This window comes from Macaca nemestrina, chromosome 17, assembly GCF_043159975.1.
Source record: "Macaca nemestrina isolate mMacNem1 chromosome 17, mMacNem.hap1, whole genome shotgun sequence".
Classification (NCBI taxonomy): domain Eukaryota; kingdom Metazoa; phylum Chordata; class Mammalia; order Primates; family Cercopithecidae; genus Macaca; species Macaca nemestrina.
In genome coordinates this window covers 70,775,402-70,793,244 of record NC_092141.1, presented here as the reverse complement: position 1 = coordinate 70,793,244, position 17,843 = coordinate 70,775,402, and the positions used below count along the sequence as shown (strand labels likewise).

Below are 17,843 nucleotides of genomic sequence, written 5' to 3'. Positions count from 1 at the left end.
TTAACACAATTTCCCTCTCTGAATTTTTATATTACTTATAATAGGCACCACATAATATAGCGTTCTCTGTTACACTGCTTTTCCCTTAAATAGACCTTAACCTCCTTGAGGACAGAAGCTATCCTAATATCTTTGGAGTGGCAATCTTTCCAAATTTCTTTAGCTTTCCCCAGAGCCGTGAGTAGATACTTCTGGAATGGACGAATGATCTAAACTCAATAGACAAATACTTGTTGATTCATTAAAGTCTGCCCCAAACTCTGCTGTTTCACCCTTTGCTTTATAATCTACAGCACATCAATTAACCCAGAAGGGCTGAGTGGCGAATCCACCCTGCAGCCCCGCCACGTAACGCTCCCGGGCCGCTCAGTCACGCCACGCCCAGCCTGCTGGTTGCCGATTGGGCGTGGCCCAGCCCTGGGACGGCCGATTGGGCGTGGTGTGCGTGACTGAAGGCGTGGCTGAGAAGAAAACCTACGCTTTGGGTTAGACTCGGTAGTTTCCGGGAATCTTCGACAATTTCCGGCAACGATTTTTCTCTCTCGTCGACCCACCTCGGGTATTTCCGACCCCTTTCGGGCTTTTCCGTCTGGCTCCCTCTCGGCTTTCTCCACTTCGGGAATTTCCGTGTCCCGCTCGGAAGCACTCGGCAATCGCTCGGCCTCCCCCATCCCCCGGTAACGGTCGCTGGTGAGTTTAAATGAGCCGGGGCTGGCCGGGCCGGAGCCGCTACCGGGGGGGCCTGAGGCACTGCAGAAAGTGGGCCTAAGCCTCGAGGATGACGGTGCTGCAGGAACCCGTTCAGGTAATGATAACCCTCTTCTCTGAGGCTTGGCTTGCAGCCTCAGTCGGGAAGCAGCGTAGGGCCACTCCGCGGCCTGGTGCGGCCTAGGCCCGGCTGCTTCTACCGCCTCCCTTGCTGCCGAGTCCTGCCTATCTTCCGTCAGTTCGGAGGCCTTGCCCGCAGCCTAAGCCGTGTTACCTCTGGCCCTACGTTACTTCACCCTTAGTGTGAGCGGCTTCGGCGAGAATAACCGTCTTTCCCGTCCGAGCCAACGTCCGGCCAGCCCTTCCTGTCAGCCCAGGGGCCTGGCTTGACTGGGGTTGGGAGATGAGGGGCCGAAAACGCACCCCAGGCGCTCTCTTGCCTAAAAGATGATCGAGAAGCACATTTGATCGGAGCTTGTATGATCTTCGCGATGGTAGGGCAAGTTTGCGGAGGTTTTTTTATTTTTGTCTTATGTGAGAGAGTGGAGGGAGAGTAGGATCGGTGTCTTTAATACTAATTTCTATTTTGGTAACAGACTTCCTCTCCCACGTTTCCTTTCTCGGTGAATTTCCCACCGGACAATGATGGTTTGAGAAGACAACTCCAAGCCTCAGTGCTGAGGTGCAAGCACCAATACCAGGGGAGGAGGTGGAAAGGGCATATCTGGGTTGTTTTCATCCTCTCTGATGGGGATCAGGAGCATTTTGTTGTGCATGTTTATAAGGCATTCAGGAAATGAAAGACAAATAGTGGTGTTTGTGTCTGTTTCACTGCCCTTACACCAAGGTATGCTTTGACGCACAGTGCTGTGTTGCATTAAAGGAACCCTATTGGATTTTAAGTCTGTGATGCAGTGCCAAGTCATTTTCCCCTCTGACATCTGGAGAAACTGAATCTTTTGTGCCTTGGTAATGGACCAGGTCTGGGAGACTTCCTCCCACCATGTGATCTTTGACTTGATCAGAATTGACTTCTATCAACCACTGTCATTGAGTCTTGGACTTTATTTTGAAGTTATAAAGCAAACCGATTTTTAGAAATTCCTTCATATTGCCCTTAAAAGGCTTGAGGTATCAAATAGTAAATATTTTATTATGTCACTACTTTCATATTTATTTCATTTTTCTAAACAGCATGAAATACTCATTTCTTCTAGTTTGGCTTCTTCTCCAGCTGTTTACATATAGCAGCTATTAGTGTTTGAATTAATAAAACGTTAAGATTGTATCTTATGAAATTTTCCTGTCTGTAAGTTGTATCGGTTTTTCTAGAGCTATTTCTTTTTACCAGCATAGTTTCTTTTAAGGTTTTTTTTTTATTCTGGCTGTAGATGAGGTAATTATATAATTTTTTAAGGCCTAACATGAACTTAAATAGATAAGCAGATTACTCAAGTTATTTAATTTCTGTTGCATATTCTTGTAATTTTGTTTTAATAATGATTTTTTTTTTTTTTTGCCTTCTCTGGCCCCAGAAGTCTTCTAAAGTGATAAACTAGTTGCACTGATAGACGATAACCACCATTTAATAATAATTTCAGACTTTATAAAAGCATGGAAGGCCGGGCGCGGTGGTTTACACCTGTAATCCCAACATTTTGGGAGGCCGAGGTGGGTGGATCACCTGAGGTCAGGAGTTCGAGACCTGCCTGGCCAACACGGGGAAACCCCGTCTCTACTAAAAATATTAAAAAATGAGCCGGGCGTGGTGGTGGGCGCCTGTAATCCCAGCTACTCGGCAGGCTGAGACAGGAGAATTGCCTGAACCCAGGAGATGGAGGTTGCAGTGAGCTGACATGGTCCCGCTTCTCTCCAGCCTGGGTGACAGAGTGAGACTCCGTCTCAAAATAAATAAATAAATAAATAAATAATAAAAGCATGGAAAAGAAAAGGAATATGTATCCTATTTCTAGATAGTACCCATTAGGTTTCCTATTTGCCCTTAAAGTACTCTTAGCAGTAACACACTTCAATATTTTTAAGGCTTAAATGTCAAATTTGCTTCTTTTTCATACTAGCATTGTCCATTAGATTTTTGAGATAGTGGTAGAAAGTTTTAGGATATAACTAGGTAAAAATTTTGGTTGTATAGTATAAGAAGAAGCCATTCAAGAAGGGATTTGGAGCAGTGAGAAGAACAAGCAACTTTAACTACAATGATAAAGATCAATGATCAGGGATAGTGCTGCAAATGGGAAAGAATTAGGAAGAGAATAAAAATAGGACAGACGTATAAGATACTGTCTTTATTTAAAAAAAAAACAAAAACAAAAAACTATGATGACTGATTGCATGTATTTGGAAAGCAGTGAGAGTAAGTTGGAAAATTGTTCTTTCTTGGAATGCCTCAGAGTTGATGGTATTACTAGGCATAGGAAGAAGTTCACAGAAAAGATGAACAACTGTTTTCTGCATTTTTTTTTCTTTAAAGTTTTAACGTAGAATGGCCAGGCTGATATACCATATATGCCTAAATTAAAACTCCATCTCAAATTACTACTTCTCAGAAGAGTATTACTTTATATTTGAGTCCTTATAAAAGTCTCAAATATGAGGCAGAAGTTCTGTCAGTTCCTTTATTTTTAATAGTAACTATTTGGAAAGACACACTAGGCTAAGTGACTTCAGTGAGAGCTTTTTGGATATTTATAAAAGTCATCTGATGAAATTGGTTTTTTAAAAAGAAGCAAAGAGATTTTATATAGATTTAGCAATTATTCCCGGGTGAAGCAAGACTTCACAGGAGTGTTGGATGAAGTTGTAAATAAGCCTTTCAAAAATTGATTTAATAAGCAATATAGCAATTGGGTACCATATACATGATATTATTTTAGAGATCATTAGATGGTGAAGAAGTACTTTTGGCTGGGGATAAAATGTTCAGGGACAGCATTTAACATGGATTCACGGGGAGGGGGGAGTGGGGAGGGATTGCATTGGGAGTTATACCTGATGTAAATGACGAGTTGATGGGTGCTGATGAGTTGATGGGTGCAGCACGCCAACATGGCATAGGTATACATATGTAACAAACCTGCACATTATCCACATGTACCCTAGAACTTAAAGTATAATAAAAAAAAAAAAAAAAAATTTAAAAAATGGATTCAAAGAGTAACATATTTTCGCTACTCAATGAGCAATTTAGATTTAATGTACATTGGTAATGAATAACCATTATATGAGCAGAAGAGTTTTTGAGCAGAGGAATTATGTAATAAAAGCACCACTTTGGGAATATTAATCTGGTGCTGTTGGAAACGGAGGACGAGACAAGAGTTAGACATACAGACTAGTAGAATAGTCCAACTGCATGATCACGTAGACTAGGGCTGCTTAATCTGGGCACTATTGACATTTGGGGCAAGCTAATACTTTGTTGGAAGCTGTGCATTGTAGAATGTTTTGTAGCATCCCTGGCTTCTAACCACTGGATGATCCCTCCATTTGTGACAACCAAAAATACCCTTTAGACATTGCTAAATGTTGGGGCATTAGTTTGGAGTAAGAAGGCAAAATTGCCCAGAGAAAGAACCACTGATGTGCATCTAAACTAAATCAGTATCCTGGAAATTCAGTTATAATGTATAATATGAAATTTCAACAGTGACTTTTTTTTTTCTTTATATTTTCTTGCATTGTCTGAAGCCTTTATTATCCATTTCTTTTATGGTCTTTAAAAAAAGGCAGCTGACTGGGCACAGTGGCTCACGCTTGTAATCCCAGCATTTTTAGAGGCTGAGGCAGACAGATCACTTGACCCAAGGAGTTCAAGACCAACATGGCAACATAGGGAGACCCCATCTCTTTAAAAAAAAAAAAAATAAAGACAGCTTTTTTGATAAAAACAAGAACACAAAATGTATAAAATATTTAACAAAAACAAGTATAAAATTTTTTTATAATAAGCTTTCTCTAACAAAAAATTCATAGTGATTAAAGGCTGGGTGCAGTGGCTCATGCCTGTAATCCCAACACTTTGGGAGGCTGAGGCGGGTGGATCACAAGGTCAGGAGATCAAGACCATCCTGGCCAACACGGTGAAACCCCGTCTCTACTAAAAATACAAAACAAATTAGCCAGGCGTGGTGGCGGGCACCTGTAGTCCCAGCTACTTGGGAGGCTGAGGTAGGAGAATGGCGTGAACTCGGGAGGTGGAGCTTGCAGTGAGCCAAGATCAGGCCACTGCACTCCAGCCTGAGCGACAGAGTGAGACTCTGTCTCAAAAAAAAAAAAAGAAAAGAAAAATTTATAGTGATTACATTTAAGTCTGAGTACAACTTATAGAGGTTTGTTTATATTTTAAATAATATTTTATATTTAAGAATAGCTAGCTGGTAAGGAATTTTACAACTTTAAACTGTTGTTTATTTATCTTTTAAATTAGTGCACCTGGGGACTAACTCATTAACCAGTCGGATTTCTCTGAAACATTTTTTAGGGGAGATGGAGAGGAGTGTTGTTCTTTTTGGCTTCATAACTTTCTTTTAGCAGCATTTTACCCATCTTGCTTTAATTTGTAGAACTCTAGCGGTAATGCACTGGGTGTTGTTCTTTTAGGGGAAGGCCCACACCATCAGTTGGGCAGAGGTGCTGATTTTAGCCCTGTTCATCATCAGCTACTAATCTGTAGTGCGTTAGAGAATAATCTGTTCTCCCCTCAATCCCCGCACAAGAGACACTGTCAGTCAGGATCTTAGAATTGATTGAGCAAAGCAGGATGGAAGCAGTATGTGAGATTCTCTACATGGAAGGTTTTTTCTGATGCTCTTAAGAATTGGTGCTAAAGGAATGATGTTCTGAGCAAAGCTTGATTTTAAGTCAGAAATGGATACAACTCTTGAATATGATACCTTTTTTCCTTCTTTTTTTACCCAGCCCTTGCCCCCATTTCTTTAATTTTAAAAGGACAGAAAAAATTTCGAAGTTCTAGGACTTTATGACTTTAGTATATATGTGTGAAATTTTCCTGGTGGTCCATAGTAGTAAAATAGCTGATAAATCATTTGAGTCTTTTGTGGCTTATATGTTGCAAAATAAGCAGTTGTAGCAGGTATGCTGGGGAGATGTTATGTAACGGAAACTACATATTTATTGAATTTCTTTATATTAAGAGATTAGCAAGAAAAAGGTTTTCCAGGTGCTTAATGTGTGACAGTATACTAGGAGCATTATTAATGGATCATTTCATTTCATCCACAAAACAACTCCAAGAAATAAACTCCATTTATCAGATGAAGAGATTGAGGCTGAGAAAAGTTGAGTATTTCCCACAAAGTCCCACTACTGGAAGTGCTGGTACACAAATTTGAGCATGTCTCCAAACATCAAATCTTTGGTATCTTCGTTCTGCTCACCATTTTCTTTCACTTACAACAAAATTAAACATGTAAGTTCTTAGGAAATCCCAGATTTCATAAAGGAGTAATTAGGTGGTAATTATTTGCATGAAAAAATAATTCTTTTATTTATCACAGAGTTTCTTTCAATAGAGACTCCCAGAGATTCTTAATTATTAGATATGCATCTAGGAATACAAAAAAACTTAATGCTAAGACTAACGTATAAGAGTGTCAACAGCGGAAGACTGCCAGAAGTTAAAGATGATTTGCTTATTCATTCAACATGTATTTACTAAGCACCTGCTTTAAAAGCACATAATAGATGCTGGGAGTATAATAGTGAGCAAAAACAGACGTAGCCCCTACCTTGTGGAGTTTATAATATGGTGAGGAAAACATCACTCAAATACTCTCCTAAATTAATACATAATTATAGCAGTGGGAAGTATTACAAAGGAAAGGTACTTGGTGCAATTAGAGTGTATAATAATGGAGCCCAATCTCATCTTTTTCCTTGTATCTAGATAGGAATGGTAAAATTAGACGTCTTTGAGACTTTTTAAAATTTAAGCTATATAAACAAAGGTTAAACAAGAGGTTCTGGAGACCCCAAACCAAGTTCATTTCTGTTCTTTCTTGAGGAAATAGAAAAGGCTAAGTCATTTACTACTTTTATTTTTTAAATTATAATTAATAATACTCATTGCGGAATTATTAAACATTTACTTGTTTGTTCAACAAAATTTATTGAGTCTTTACTGTATCTAAGGCATATTAATCACTTAATATAATTTAGATGTACTGGTACAATGTTAGCTAGTGATCAGTAACCAGATTTTACTGGTTTCCATTGTAACCTTATTACATTATTCAACAAATTATAAGCTGGTGTATGTGCTAAAAGTAAAAAATAACACTTGTATCATGATCAGGTGTGAGATATCTCAAAAGTAGTTTATTACTAAAAATGATTTGACATTACCTAGTAAAGATGAACATATGCATATTCAACAACCCAGTAATTTTATTCCTAAATATATATTCTAATTTGGAGAGATTCTTTTTGTGTTTTTTGATGTGAGTCTTGCTCCTATTGCACTCCCGCGGCTATTCACAGGTATGATCATAGCCTTGAACTCCTGAACTCAAGCAGTCTTCCCAGCTCAGCCTTCTGAGTCACTGGGACTAAAGGTTCACACCTTTAGTAGTAAATGGGCTGAAGAGATTCTTAAACATGTACCCCAGGAGATGAATCTAAGACAGTTGCAGCATTGTTATAATTGGAAAAACAAAACAAAAAAACAGCCCTAGAAATAACCCAGATGTCCACATGCTGTGAAATAGATAAAATACATTTAGGACTTCGATATATTTATACAGTGGAAATATTATTTATTCAGCAATGAAAACAAATGAACTCTAGCTACACACATCAAGAATGAATTTTCAAAACATCGGATTTCAAAAGCAAATCATAGCAGAATGTGTACAATATGATTGTATTTATTTAAAGTTCAAAAACAGGGAGAAGTAAATGTTATACTGCTTAGAGATGATATGTACAAATGTATAAAATTGTGAAGAAAACCAAGAGAAAGGTCAAGAAAATTCAGTGTGGTGGTTTCCTCTTTGGGGCAGGGAGAGGTTTTGTTATCAACAAGGAGTGCACAGGGAGTTTCAGAGATACTTTATTTCTGAAGCTGGGTGGTGAGTACATGGGCCTAAATGTTTTTGACTATTGTTACTTAAAATGTCCTTCTATCTCATATATGCTTTAGGTTATATGTTTCATAATTCTAAAAGAGAAAACATATATTCAAAAAATTAAAGGTTATTCCTATGATAACTTTACTCATTTGCATTCCAATATGCTTCCTGGAGTGGATGAGAATTGAGTGGCATTAAAGGTAATAGATAGCGAAGTTTTTGTGGGAGGATGACATACATTTTAATATCTCTGTCGTGTATATCACATAAAGTGGTTGAGAACCACTGCTGCTAAGGGTCTGTAGTTTAGTAGGGTTGGCAGTCCTGTTAACAAGTAACCATGTTGTGAGTGCTTTACTAGAAGAGGTATCTTAAAAAAGAAATGGCTTGACATCAGCCAGGAAAGCTTTATGGGGGCAGATGTTATTTAAGCTGAATCTTTAGGGACGAGCAATTTATAAGGGGAGATTGGTGAGGGGAGCCCACATTGCCCAGTGGAGGAAAAGGATGTACAAAGGCACAGAAGCCTACAAGTCCACAGAGAGTTAAGTGAGGAAATTCAGATGTATTAGGAGCCACCCTGTGAAGAGCCTTACCCAGCACACTCTGCTCTGTGGGCACTGGGGTTTTATCACTTAAATTAGGAGTATTAATTTCAGTATTCGATATAAGGCTCTGTGCTAGTAGTTACCTTGAAAGTCTGTCTGTATGTATATTTATGTTCTTTTTTCCTCCATTTGCAGGCTGCTATATGGCAAGCACTAAACCACTATGCTTACCGAGATGCGGTTTTCCTCGCAGAACGCCTTTATGCAGAAGGTTTGAAATCTATTCATTGCTGTAGAATGATATATGAATAACATATGAAATTCCATAACTTTTTATCACTGTAACAAGATTCTAGATATCATTCTCTTTTTTTTTCTTTCTGATTGACACTAGTTCATAAAATCTTTTTATTTGTGTAGTTTCCTTACATACTACTTTTAATAGCTAGGTAGAGTTGATTCAGGTTTATATGCTATGATTTACTTAATCATTTTTTAATCTGTAGGTTTTTTTTTTTCCCCAGGGTTTTTGTTGTTTTGGGGTTTTTTGTTTGTTTGTTTGTTTGTTTGAAACAGGGTCTCCCTCTGTCACCCATGTTGGAGTACAGTGGGACCATCTCAGCTCACTGCAACCTCTACCTCCCAGGCTCAAGCGATCCTCCCACATCAGCCTCCCAAGTAGCTGGAACCACAGGCACAAACCACCACGTCCAGCTAATTTTTTTTTTTTTTTGGTAGAGATAGGATTTTGCTATGTTGCTCAGGCTGGTCTCAAACTTCTGAGCTAGGCGATCCACCTGCCTTGGCTTCCCAAAGTGCTGGGATTATACTCATGAGCCACTATGCCACATAGTTTTGTTTTTTTTTGTTTTTTTTAAGAAAATAGTCTGTATTCTATGGTGAAGAACATGGATTTAGACCCTGTAGCCTTGGAACAAATCCTGACCTGTCACTTAAATGTACAGTTTTATAACCTTGGACGAGTTACTTTAATATCTGAAAATTCAGGTATTTCGTCTATAAAATAATCATTGCCCCTTAGAATTGAAAAATTCAATGAGATGGTATATTTAAAGCCCTTAGCCATCTGGCTTGGTAATAAATGCTTAATAAACACCACTGATAATGTATGTTTTGTTTCTGTCATTATTATAATTCCCTTTCTAAGATACTGATGTAGATCATTGTATACAGCTTTTTTTTTTTTTTTTTTTCCTTTTGAGTCATTTCCTTGGGTTATATACTTTTAAATGGAATTTACAAGTCAAACAGTATGCGTTTAGTAGCCGAGAGTTGGGAGAACAAGGCCTAAACCTCAGGGGCAGGAAATTTTACAAAAGGACGAAGATCAATGCTTGGAAGTAGTTTTGAGAAGTTAAGTGAAAACCAGTCTTACTTTGTCTCTGAGATAGTGGGGTGTAAGGTGATTACTGTTCGTGTGAGAGAGCTGTCAGGTCCTGGGTGGAGAATGGGAATTCAGTGAGAAAAGTGAGGAAGATCTGGGCAGCAGGAATTTAAGGTCCCAATGAAAAGATTAGACAGATCAGAAGGAATGAAAGACTGAGAAAGAAGATTATACAATAGATTACTCCATTCACTTATGCAAAAGTGATACTTACTGTGAATAATCTATTTAAATATATTTTCATTGATACCTAGGCAGGCCTCATATTTTGCTGTATTTTAAAACTTTTTGTTGAGTCAGAATCTCACTCTGTCGCCCAGGCTAGAGTACAGTGGCACAATCATAGCTCACTGCAGCCTTGAACTCCTGGACTGAAGTGCTCCTCCTGCCTCAGCCTCCCAAAGAGCTGGAGTAACAGATGTGAGCCATTGTACTCGACCACTGTCTTCTATTTCTAGTATTTCCTTTTTGTATTTGTTTATTGTTAAAGAATAGGCAGTTTCTAGTTTATTATAGTTAGGCTTTTAAAAATTGTAAATTCATGGTTTAGAATTCAATTAGATTTTCCCATAGAATTGGTGGCAAGATTCCCAGATTAGTCCACATAAAGCTGTTTAATCCACATTATTTATGTGCCTGATACAATGCTTGGCACTTGGAAAGTTGCTCAGTAAATGTTAGTTTCTTTCAGTATAGAACCTAACCATTCCGTTTAACCATATTGTTTTTTTTGAGTTGGAGTCTCACTCTGTCGCCCAGATTAGAGTACAATGGTACAATCTCTGGCTCAATACAATCTCTGCCTCCCAGGTTCAAGCAATTCTCCTGCCTCAGCCTCCCGAGTAGCTGAGATTACAGGCATCCGCCACCACGCCCGGCTACTTTTGTGTTTTTAGTAGAGACAGGGTTTCACCATGCTGGCCAGGCTGGTCTGAAACTCCTGACCTAGTGATCCACCCGCCTCAGCCTCCCGGAGTGCTGGGATTACGGCTTGAGCCACCACGCCCAGCCTCTGTTTAACCATATTTATATGAGGAAAGATTTTAGAATTAATTGTAGTTAAGAGCAGATACTGTCCTGGCTCAATAATAATAACAATAATTTTATCATTTATTGATTTCCTACTGTATACTAGGTACTCTAAGTATTTAATATTAGTTACTAATTTAATCTTCAATAATCCTGTCAAATAGACATTGCTATTGCCATTTTCCGGATGGAGAACTGAGACTAATGTCCACAGGCAGTAACTAGTAGATCTGTCTGATTCCCCTTTACCAAGGGTAGCAAATACTTACCACTTCTCTGATTTGCAACCATAGTAGCCATCACTAATCCATTATAGTATTCATTCCCACTGAACCAACCTCAGAATTCTTGGCAACATTGTTTTCTTGGCTGGACAATATCAGTTGATATGCTAGATGTTACCTGTTTGCTCAAGGGCCTCCTATGTCACTAGTAGCAGTTTCTATATTTGGAGAAAGACATCCAGCAAGGCATGAGGCTAAAGCAGTTGATGGTAGGATCTTCTGTAAGTCAAATTCTTGAAATAATTTCTCAGTTTCACTGGTTCTTTGTTGCACATTTGTCTTTCTCTCAAGATTTATAGTTGGCCTGAGACTGTGGGATCAGAAAGAAACAACAGCAGAATGATATAAGAGAGAATATGGGATACAGAGGTGGGCGCATCACCTGAGGTCAGGAATTCAAGACCAGCCTGACCAACATGGAGAAACCCCATCTCTACTAAAAAATGCAAAATTAGCCAGCGTAGTGGTGCATGCCTGTAATCCCAGCCACTCTTGAGGCTGAAGCAGGAGAATTGCTTAAACCTGGGAGGCGGAGATTGTGGTGAGCTGAGATCGCGCCACTGCACTTCAGCCTGGGCAACAAGCAAGACTCCGTCTCAAAAAAAAAAGAAGAAAAGAAAAGCGAATCTGAACTCAGATACTCATTTGCCATTTCATCTTAATCAAAAGTCATTCTGAGCCTTATTTTCCTTATCTTTAAAATAGAAGAGAAATGTCTATTAGTTTTAAGGACTAAATACAGTAAAATATATAAAGAGTCTGCTGTAGTTTCTGGCACATAGAAAGTCCTTTACAGGTTCCCTGTCTCCCCTAACATATCCTAATACAGTGACTTTTCAGGGTTTTGTGGTGTTTTTTTTTTTTTTTTTTTTTTGAGACGGAGTCTCGCTCTGTCGCCCAGGCTGGAGTGCAGTGGCCAGATCTCAGCTCACAGCAAGCTCCGCCTCCCGGGTTTACGCCATTCTCCTGCCTCAGCCTCCCGAGTAGCTGGGACTACAGGCGCCCGCCACCTCGCCCGGCTATTTTTTTGTATTTTTTAGTAGAGACGGGGTTTCACTGTGTTAGCCAGGATGGTCTCGATCTCCTGACCTCGTGATCCGCCCGTCTCGGCCTCCCAAAGTGCTGGGATTACAGGCTTGAGCCACCGTGCCCGGCCTTTTTTTCTTATTTTTATTTTTTTTTATTTATTTATTTTTGAGATAGCCTGTCACCCAGGCTGGAGTGCAGTGATGTGATCTCGTCTCACTTCAGCCTTGACCTCCCAGGCTCAGACAATCCTCCCACCTCAACCTCCCTAGTAGCTGAGATTACAGACACATGCCACCATACCCGGCTAATTTTTGTATTTTTGAGGACATGAGATCTCACCATGTTGCCCAGTGCAGTCTTAAACTCCTGATCTCAAGCAATCCTCCCACCTCTGCCTCCCAAAGTGCTGGGATTATAGACATGACCCACTGTGCCTGGCCAGATTTTTTTACCCTTGTTAGATATGATACAGTCTAATATTTTCCATTGAGTGGTTTTGTTGTTGTTTTAATGTAGGCTGATAATCACTAAATTGACATCACAGTCCACTATTGAGTTGAGATTTGCTGTTTTGGAAAAACTCTGTCCTAATTTTACCATCTCCCTCCAGTAAATTCCCTTCCCCCATTGTAAGCATGTATTTTTCCTTCCCACCACCAGTACCTGATCCCCTTGACCAAGGTTTTTCTCCTTTGTTAATTAACTGTTAAGAATGAATAGAAATAAGTGCTATAGAACAAATAGAAATAGTGTTAGACTATGAGGAAAAAAATACATTAATGCAGCTACTATGATAGGTCTTTGGAGATATATATGTGTGTGTGTGTTTGTGTGTAAAAGAGTTATGTTCAGAAAATCAACCAGACATAAGTTGTGTGTGCATTTTTTTCATAAGTAATAGCTATCTATGGAACTCTATGAGACTAAGAGGATTGTAACTAGTGAAAGGAAAAGAAAGAGAAACAGCTGAAAACCTTGTGTCAACATGTATTCCTAGGTTATTTTGAGGGTTCTAGCCCAAAGTTCAAAATTGCTTAAGGTCTAGTGTTTTATCTTAAATTAATGTGGGTTTTACATCCCACACTGCAAAATGTTTTTGTTTGTTTGTTTGTTTGTTTGTTTCAGACAGGGTCTCCCTCTGTCACCCAGCCTGGAGTGCAGTGGCCCAATCTCGGCTCACTGCCTCCCAGGTTCAAGCAATTCTCCTGCCTCAGCCTCCTGAGTAGCTAGGATTATAGGTGCCCGCGGCCATGCCCAGCTGATTTTTGTATTTTTAGTAGAGACAGGGTTTCACCATGTTGGCCAGGCTGATCTCAAACTCCTGGTGTCAAGTGATCCGCCCTCCTTGGCCTCCCAAAGTGCTGGGAATACAGGCGTGAGCCACCGTGTCTGGCCTTTATTTTTTAATATCAGTACTTTTTAAACATTTTTTTTAAAGTCAGGATCTCCCTATGTTGCCCATGCTGGCCTCAAACACTTGGGCTCAAGCGACCCTCCCAAGTAGCTAGGAATACAGGCACATGCCATTGCGCCCTGCTTGAGTACATTTTAAATGACCGTAAAATTGTTCACCAATTTTCTGCCTGTCTTAGTGATTAGTGGATAAGATGTATAGATTGCATTGGGTGTATCAATTTTAGTAAATTAGGCTCAGTGGGAGAGAACTGAACCAGAGTAAAACGTTCAGCATCTGTTTCTTTTCTATTAACCAGGATACTGAGAGCCCAAACTCACAGAAATATATGCGTACAAATGGCAACATACAAAAAAACTATTTACCAGATTGTGTTAAGATCAATATTAAAGAATATCCAGAATTCTACTAAAGATGTGGAATAATGTATCATTTTTAGGCCTTTATTGATCCAAGACTCAACTATTTTCATTGAATTAACTTGGATGTTTCACAGACACATCAAACTCAATATATTCAAATCTAACCTAAGATACCACTAACTGAATTTTCCTTATCTCCCCTTCCCTGCCTATTCCTTTTCCCCTCCCAAATCTATGTTCCTTCTTAAAACCCTTCAGAGGTATCTAATTGTTGTAAGGATCTGTTGCTAAATCTTTACACAGTTTACAAAGCCCTGCACAATTTGGCCATCTTTTTTCTCCTCATATATTGCCATTTTCTGCCTCAAACACTAAGGAACCTTTTAAAACTTCTTCCAGCCGTCTTTTATTTGTGGTCTTTTTACTCTAAGCATGGTTTTAAAATACTTCACAGTACTATTAACCCCATCATTAACAACAGTTTTGTATAAAACCAGTTAGTATTGAAATGCAGGATGTAAATAAATATAGAAAAGATAAACATTGAGAATAGTGTTAATATGCTAAAGTTGCATATGTGGATGAAATGTTCAACAGTAGAAATGACTCTGAACAACAGAATGAATAATGTAATAAAAGAAACGTACAGCCTCCATACAAATGAAAACAGCAAAAAAAAAAAAAAAAGTTAATGATGAAATAGAATTACTTGAGCATGTGGCTCAGTGACACTTATGTACCCCCTGCATTAATATCAAATATCTACTCAGGTATTGTAAATTTAAGAGAAGGCCAATAATTAAAATAATAGCACATACAGCCTTCACTATGTGTCAGATGCTATCCTAATTGCTGTACATGTATTAAGTCATTTAATTCTAACAGCAACCTTTAAAGGTAGTATCATAGTCCTTATTTTACAGATGAAAAAAAAAATGAAGGTCAGAGAAGTTAAGTAGCTCCACCCTAAGTCATAGTTAGTAAGTTAAAGTGCCGGAATCTGAACCCAAGCAGTCTAGCTTCACATTTGGTACTTTAATACACGTGCCATACTGCTTATAGTTGATTTAAAAACTTAACAGATAATCAATTTGTTTTATTATTTTTTTTCTTCTGAGACAGAATCTCGCTCCGTTGCCCAGGCTGGAGTGCCGTGGCACGATCTCGGCTCACTGCAACCTCTGCCTCCTGGGTTCAAGCGATTCTTGTACCTCTACCTCCCAAGAAGCTGAAATTACAGACATGCACCACCATGCCTGGCTAATTTTTGTATTTTTAGTAGAGACGGGGTTTTGCCATATTGGCCAGGCTGGTCTCCAACTTGTGGACTCAAGTGATCCGTCCACCTTGGCCTCCCAGAGTGCTGAGATTACAGGCGTGAGCCACTGAGCCTGGCCCAGATAATCAATTTAAAACATATGTCACTAATCATAGAAGGTTCTATAGGTTCTCTGCCATTAAATACACACAGCATCAGAGTTCATGATAGGGTAGCCAGCAGAGTACTCTAACCTCTGAGGGCTTCTCTGATTTTTGTGTAGTTTATCAAGGCTAGGTAGAGAACACTTACCTCAACAAATTGTAAATTTGTCAAAACTGGTCCATTTTAGAAAAGCTGCTTATTTAGATTATACATCAGTATGAAGAAGAGGTGTCTATCTGGTTTAAAAGCATCGAAGGACTAATTTGCCTTTCTATTTGATGTAAATGTATCTGGAGGATGCAAGGTTAAACCCCTCTTAATTGTTTTGGACTTATATTCAAAAGACCTTTCCAATTTTGAAGCCAAACCTGTTCGTAAGAAGAGGAACTTCAGTAGTGTTGCTACAACTTCTTTATGTATTTATTTATTTATTGAGACAGAGTTTCGCTGTTGCCCAGGCTGGAGTGCAGTGGCGCGATCTCGGCTCACTGCAACCTCTGTCGCCCGGGTTCGAGTGATTCCTCTGCCTCAGCGCCCCGGGTAGCTGGGATCACAGGTGCACGCCACCACACCCGGCTGACTTTTGTATTTTTAGTAGAGATGGGGTTTCACCATGTTGGCCAGGCTGGCCTTGAACTCTTGACCTCAGGTGATCCTCCCACCTTGGCCTCCCAAAGTGCTGGGATTACAGGCTTAATTTGTTTGTTTTTTCACTTTAACAGTACATTCTGGAAATCTTTCTGTGTCTGTATTTTTCATCACATGGACATAGCATAATTTAACTAGTACATGATTGATTTCTCAATATTACTTTAAGAGTGACTTAATGGAGTCAATGCTAACTTCATTCATGATTATGAAACATATTATGGACCTTATAATTCTAATCCCATATTTTAATTAAGTCTGTAGAGAGGGTGGTAAATAAGTGGCATGCCAATAACTCTTTCTGGATCCTGTTATTTTGATCCCTATACTTAGTAGCTAGGCCATGATCAGCCTCAAGAATTTTTCTGAACGTGGCATTTCAGACAGTCATTATCCATTAGTTGGAGTTACTGTTCCAGATGAAATCTTTGGCCGGGCGCGGTGGCTCAAGCCTGTAATCCCAGCACTTTGGGAGGCCGAGACGTGTGGATCACGAGGTCAGGAGATCGAGACCATCCTGGCTAACACGGTGAAACCCCGTCTCTACTAAAAAATACAAAAAAAAAAAAACTAGCCAGGCGAGGTGGCGGACGCCTGTAGTCCCAGCTACTCCGGAGGCTGAGGCAGGAGAAAGGCGTGGACCGGGGAGGCGGAGCTTGCAGTGAGCTGAGATCCCGCCACTGCACTCCAGCCTGGGCTACAGAGCGAGACTCCGTCTCAAAAAAAAAAAAAAAGAAATCTTTGTCGATCCTATCCAGTAAATATGTTCTGTGCTTTTTAGATTTATGGCTGCTTACCACTGGTTCATTAATTGTGTTTGGGGTACTGTTGTCTTTTTCTGCTGCCAAGTTACTTGTGAGGAGCCTAAGAAACCACCCATGTCATAACACTTCAGATTGCTCTGGATTTACTTCATTATCTGACAGTTTCATTACTTTTATTTATTTATTTATTTATTTATTTTTTAAACAGTCTCACTCTGTCACCCAGGCTGGAGTGCAGTGGCACGATCTCAGCTCACTGCAGTCTCTGCCTCCTGGGTTCAGGCGATTCTCCTGCCTCAGCCTCCAGAGTAGCTGGGATTACAGGCATGTGCCACCACGCCTGGCTAATTTTTGTATTTTTAGTAGAAGACGGGTTTCGCCATGTTGGCCAGGCTGGTCTTGAATTCCTGACCTCAGGTGATCTGCCTGCCTCAGCCTCCCAAAGTGCTAGGATTACAGGCATGAGCCACCACTCCTGGCCAGTTTCATTATTTTTAAGTTTTGCCTAAATCACCAATCCATATTCCCATTTGAACATATAATTTTTAAGTTATTATGCTTCATAAAGCTAATTGCAATATTACACTAAAATTACACACGCACACATACACACAAAAAGAATAGTTGGTATTTTATGTTATTAGGGAATTTTATTGCCGTGAAAGTGGACCTACACATAATCAAATATTTGTAAACAATTGAGACAGCCTTACTATGACTGGGAGTTAAACTAGTTTGTGGCAGCCATTGTTTATTGGTATAATCAATAGTTTTTAAAAACTTATAAGGTGAAAAGAAACCAGACCATTGTAAAATCTAGAGGAAATCCAATTTTCTAACTTAACGTAAATTAGAAGTTGTAGCTCAGTAAAATTAATAGTTTATTCCTATTGCAGTGAGCGACCCATTCTTTTTTCTTTCTGCACCTGCAGCACTAACACTACTGTACATCTCATTAAAACACATCTGCCAAAATTTCTTATCATTTACTATTTATTATTTTTTACACTGTGGTTTCATGAAAAACCAGAAGATGGACCAGAGAAAAAGGGGTCTGTTGGTTTTTGCTTGTGCATATCTATGACAAAAAACTTAGAAATAAAATTTCAAATTACTTTTT

General features: G+C 39.4%; 2 protein-coding genes across 11 annotated transcripts in view; one reads left to right on the top strand and one right to left on the bottom strand.

Moving 5' to 3' along the window:
- The window catches only part of LOC105483065 (myosin light chain 4), a 35,140-nt gene extending 34,457 nt beyond the window's left edge, over positions 1-683 (bottom strand). Inside the window, exon 1 of one of the 2 annotated variants that reach the window (XM_011743653.2) lies at positions 555-683. The gene's annotated coding sequence lies outside the window, so the exon portion shown is untranslated. Of the gene's footprint in view, positions 1-478 lie in introns of both variants that reach the window. The other variant, XM_011743649.2, reaches the window with a different exon arrangement.
- LOC105483066 (cell division cycle 27) overlaps positions 667-17,843 on the top strand; it is a 65,563-nt gene continuing 48,386 nt past the window's right edge. For all 9 annotated transcript variants that reach the window (XR_011615925.1, XM_011743660.3, XM_011743659.3 and 6 more), the window contains exons 1-2: positions 667-805; positions 8,561-8,636. Coding sequence is in view for 8 of the 9 variants with exons in the window: in XM_011743658.3 (XP_011741960.2) it covers positions 779-805; positions 8,561-8,636 (103 nt within the window). In the remaining variant the exon portion in view is untranslated. The remainder of the gene's footprint in view (positions 806-8,560; positions 8,637-17,843) is intronic.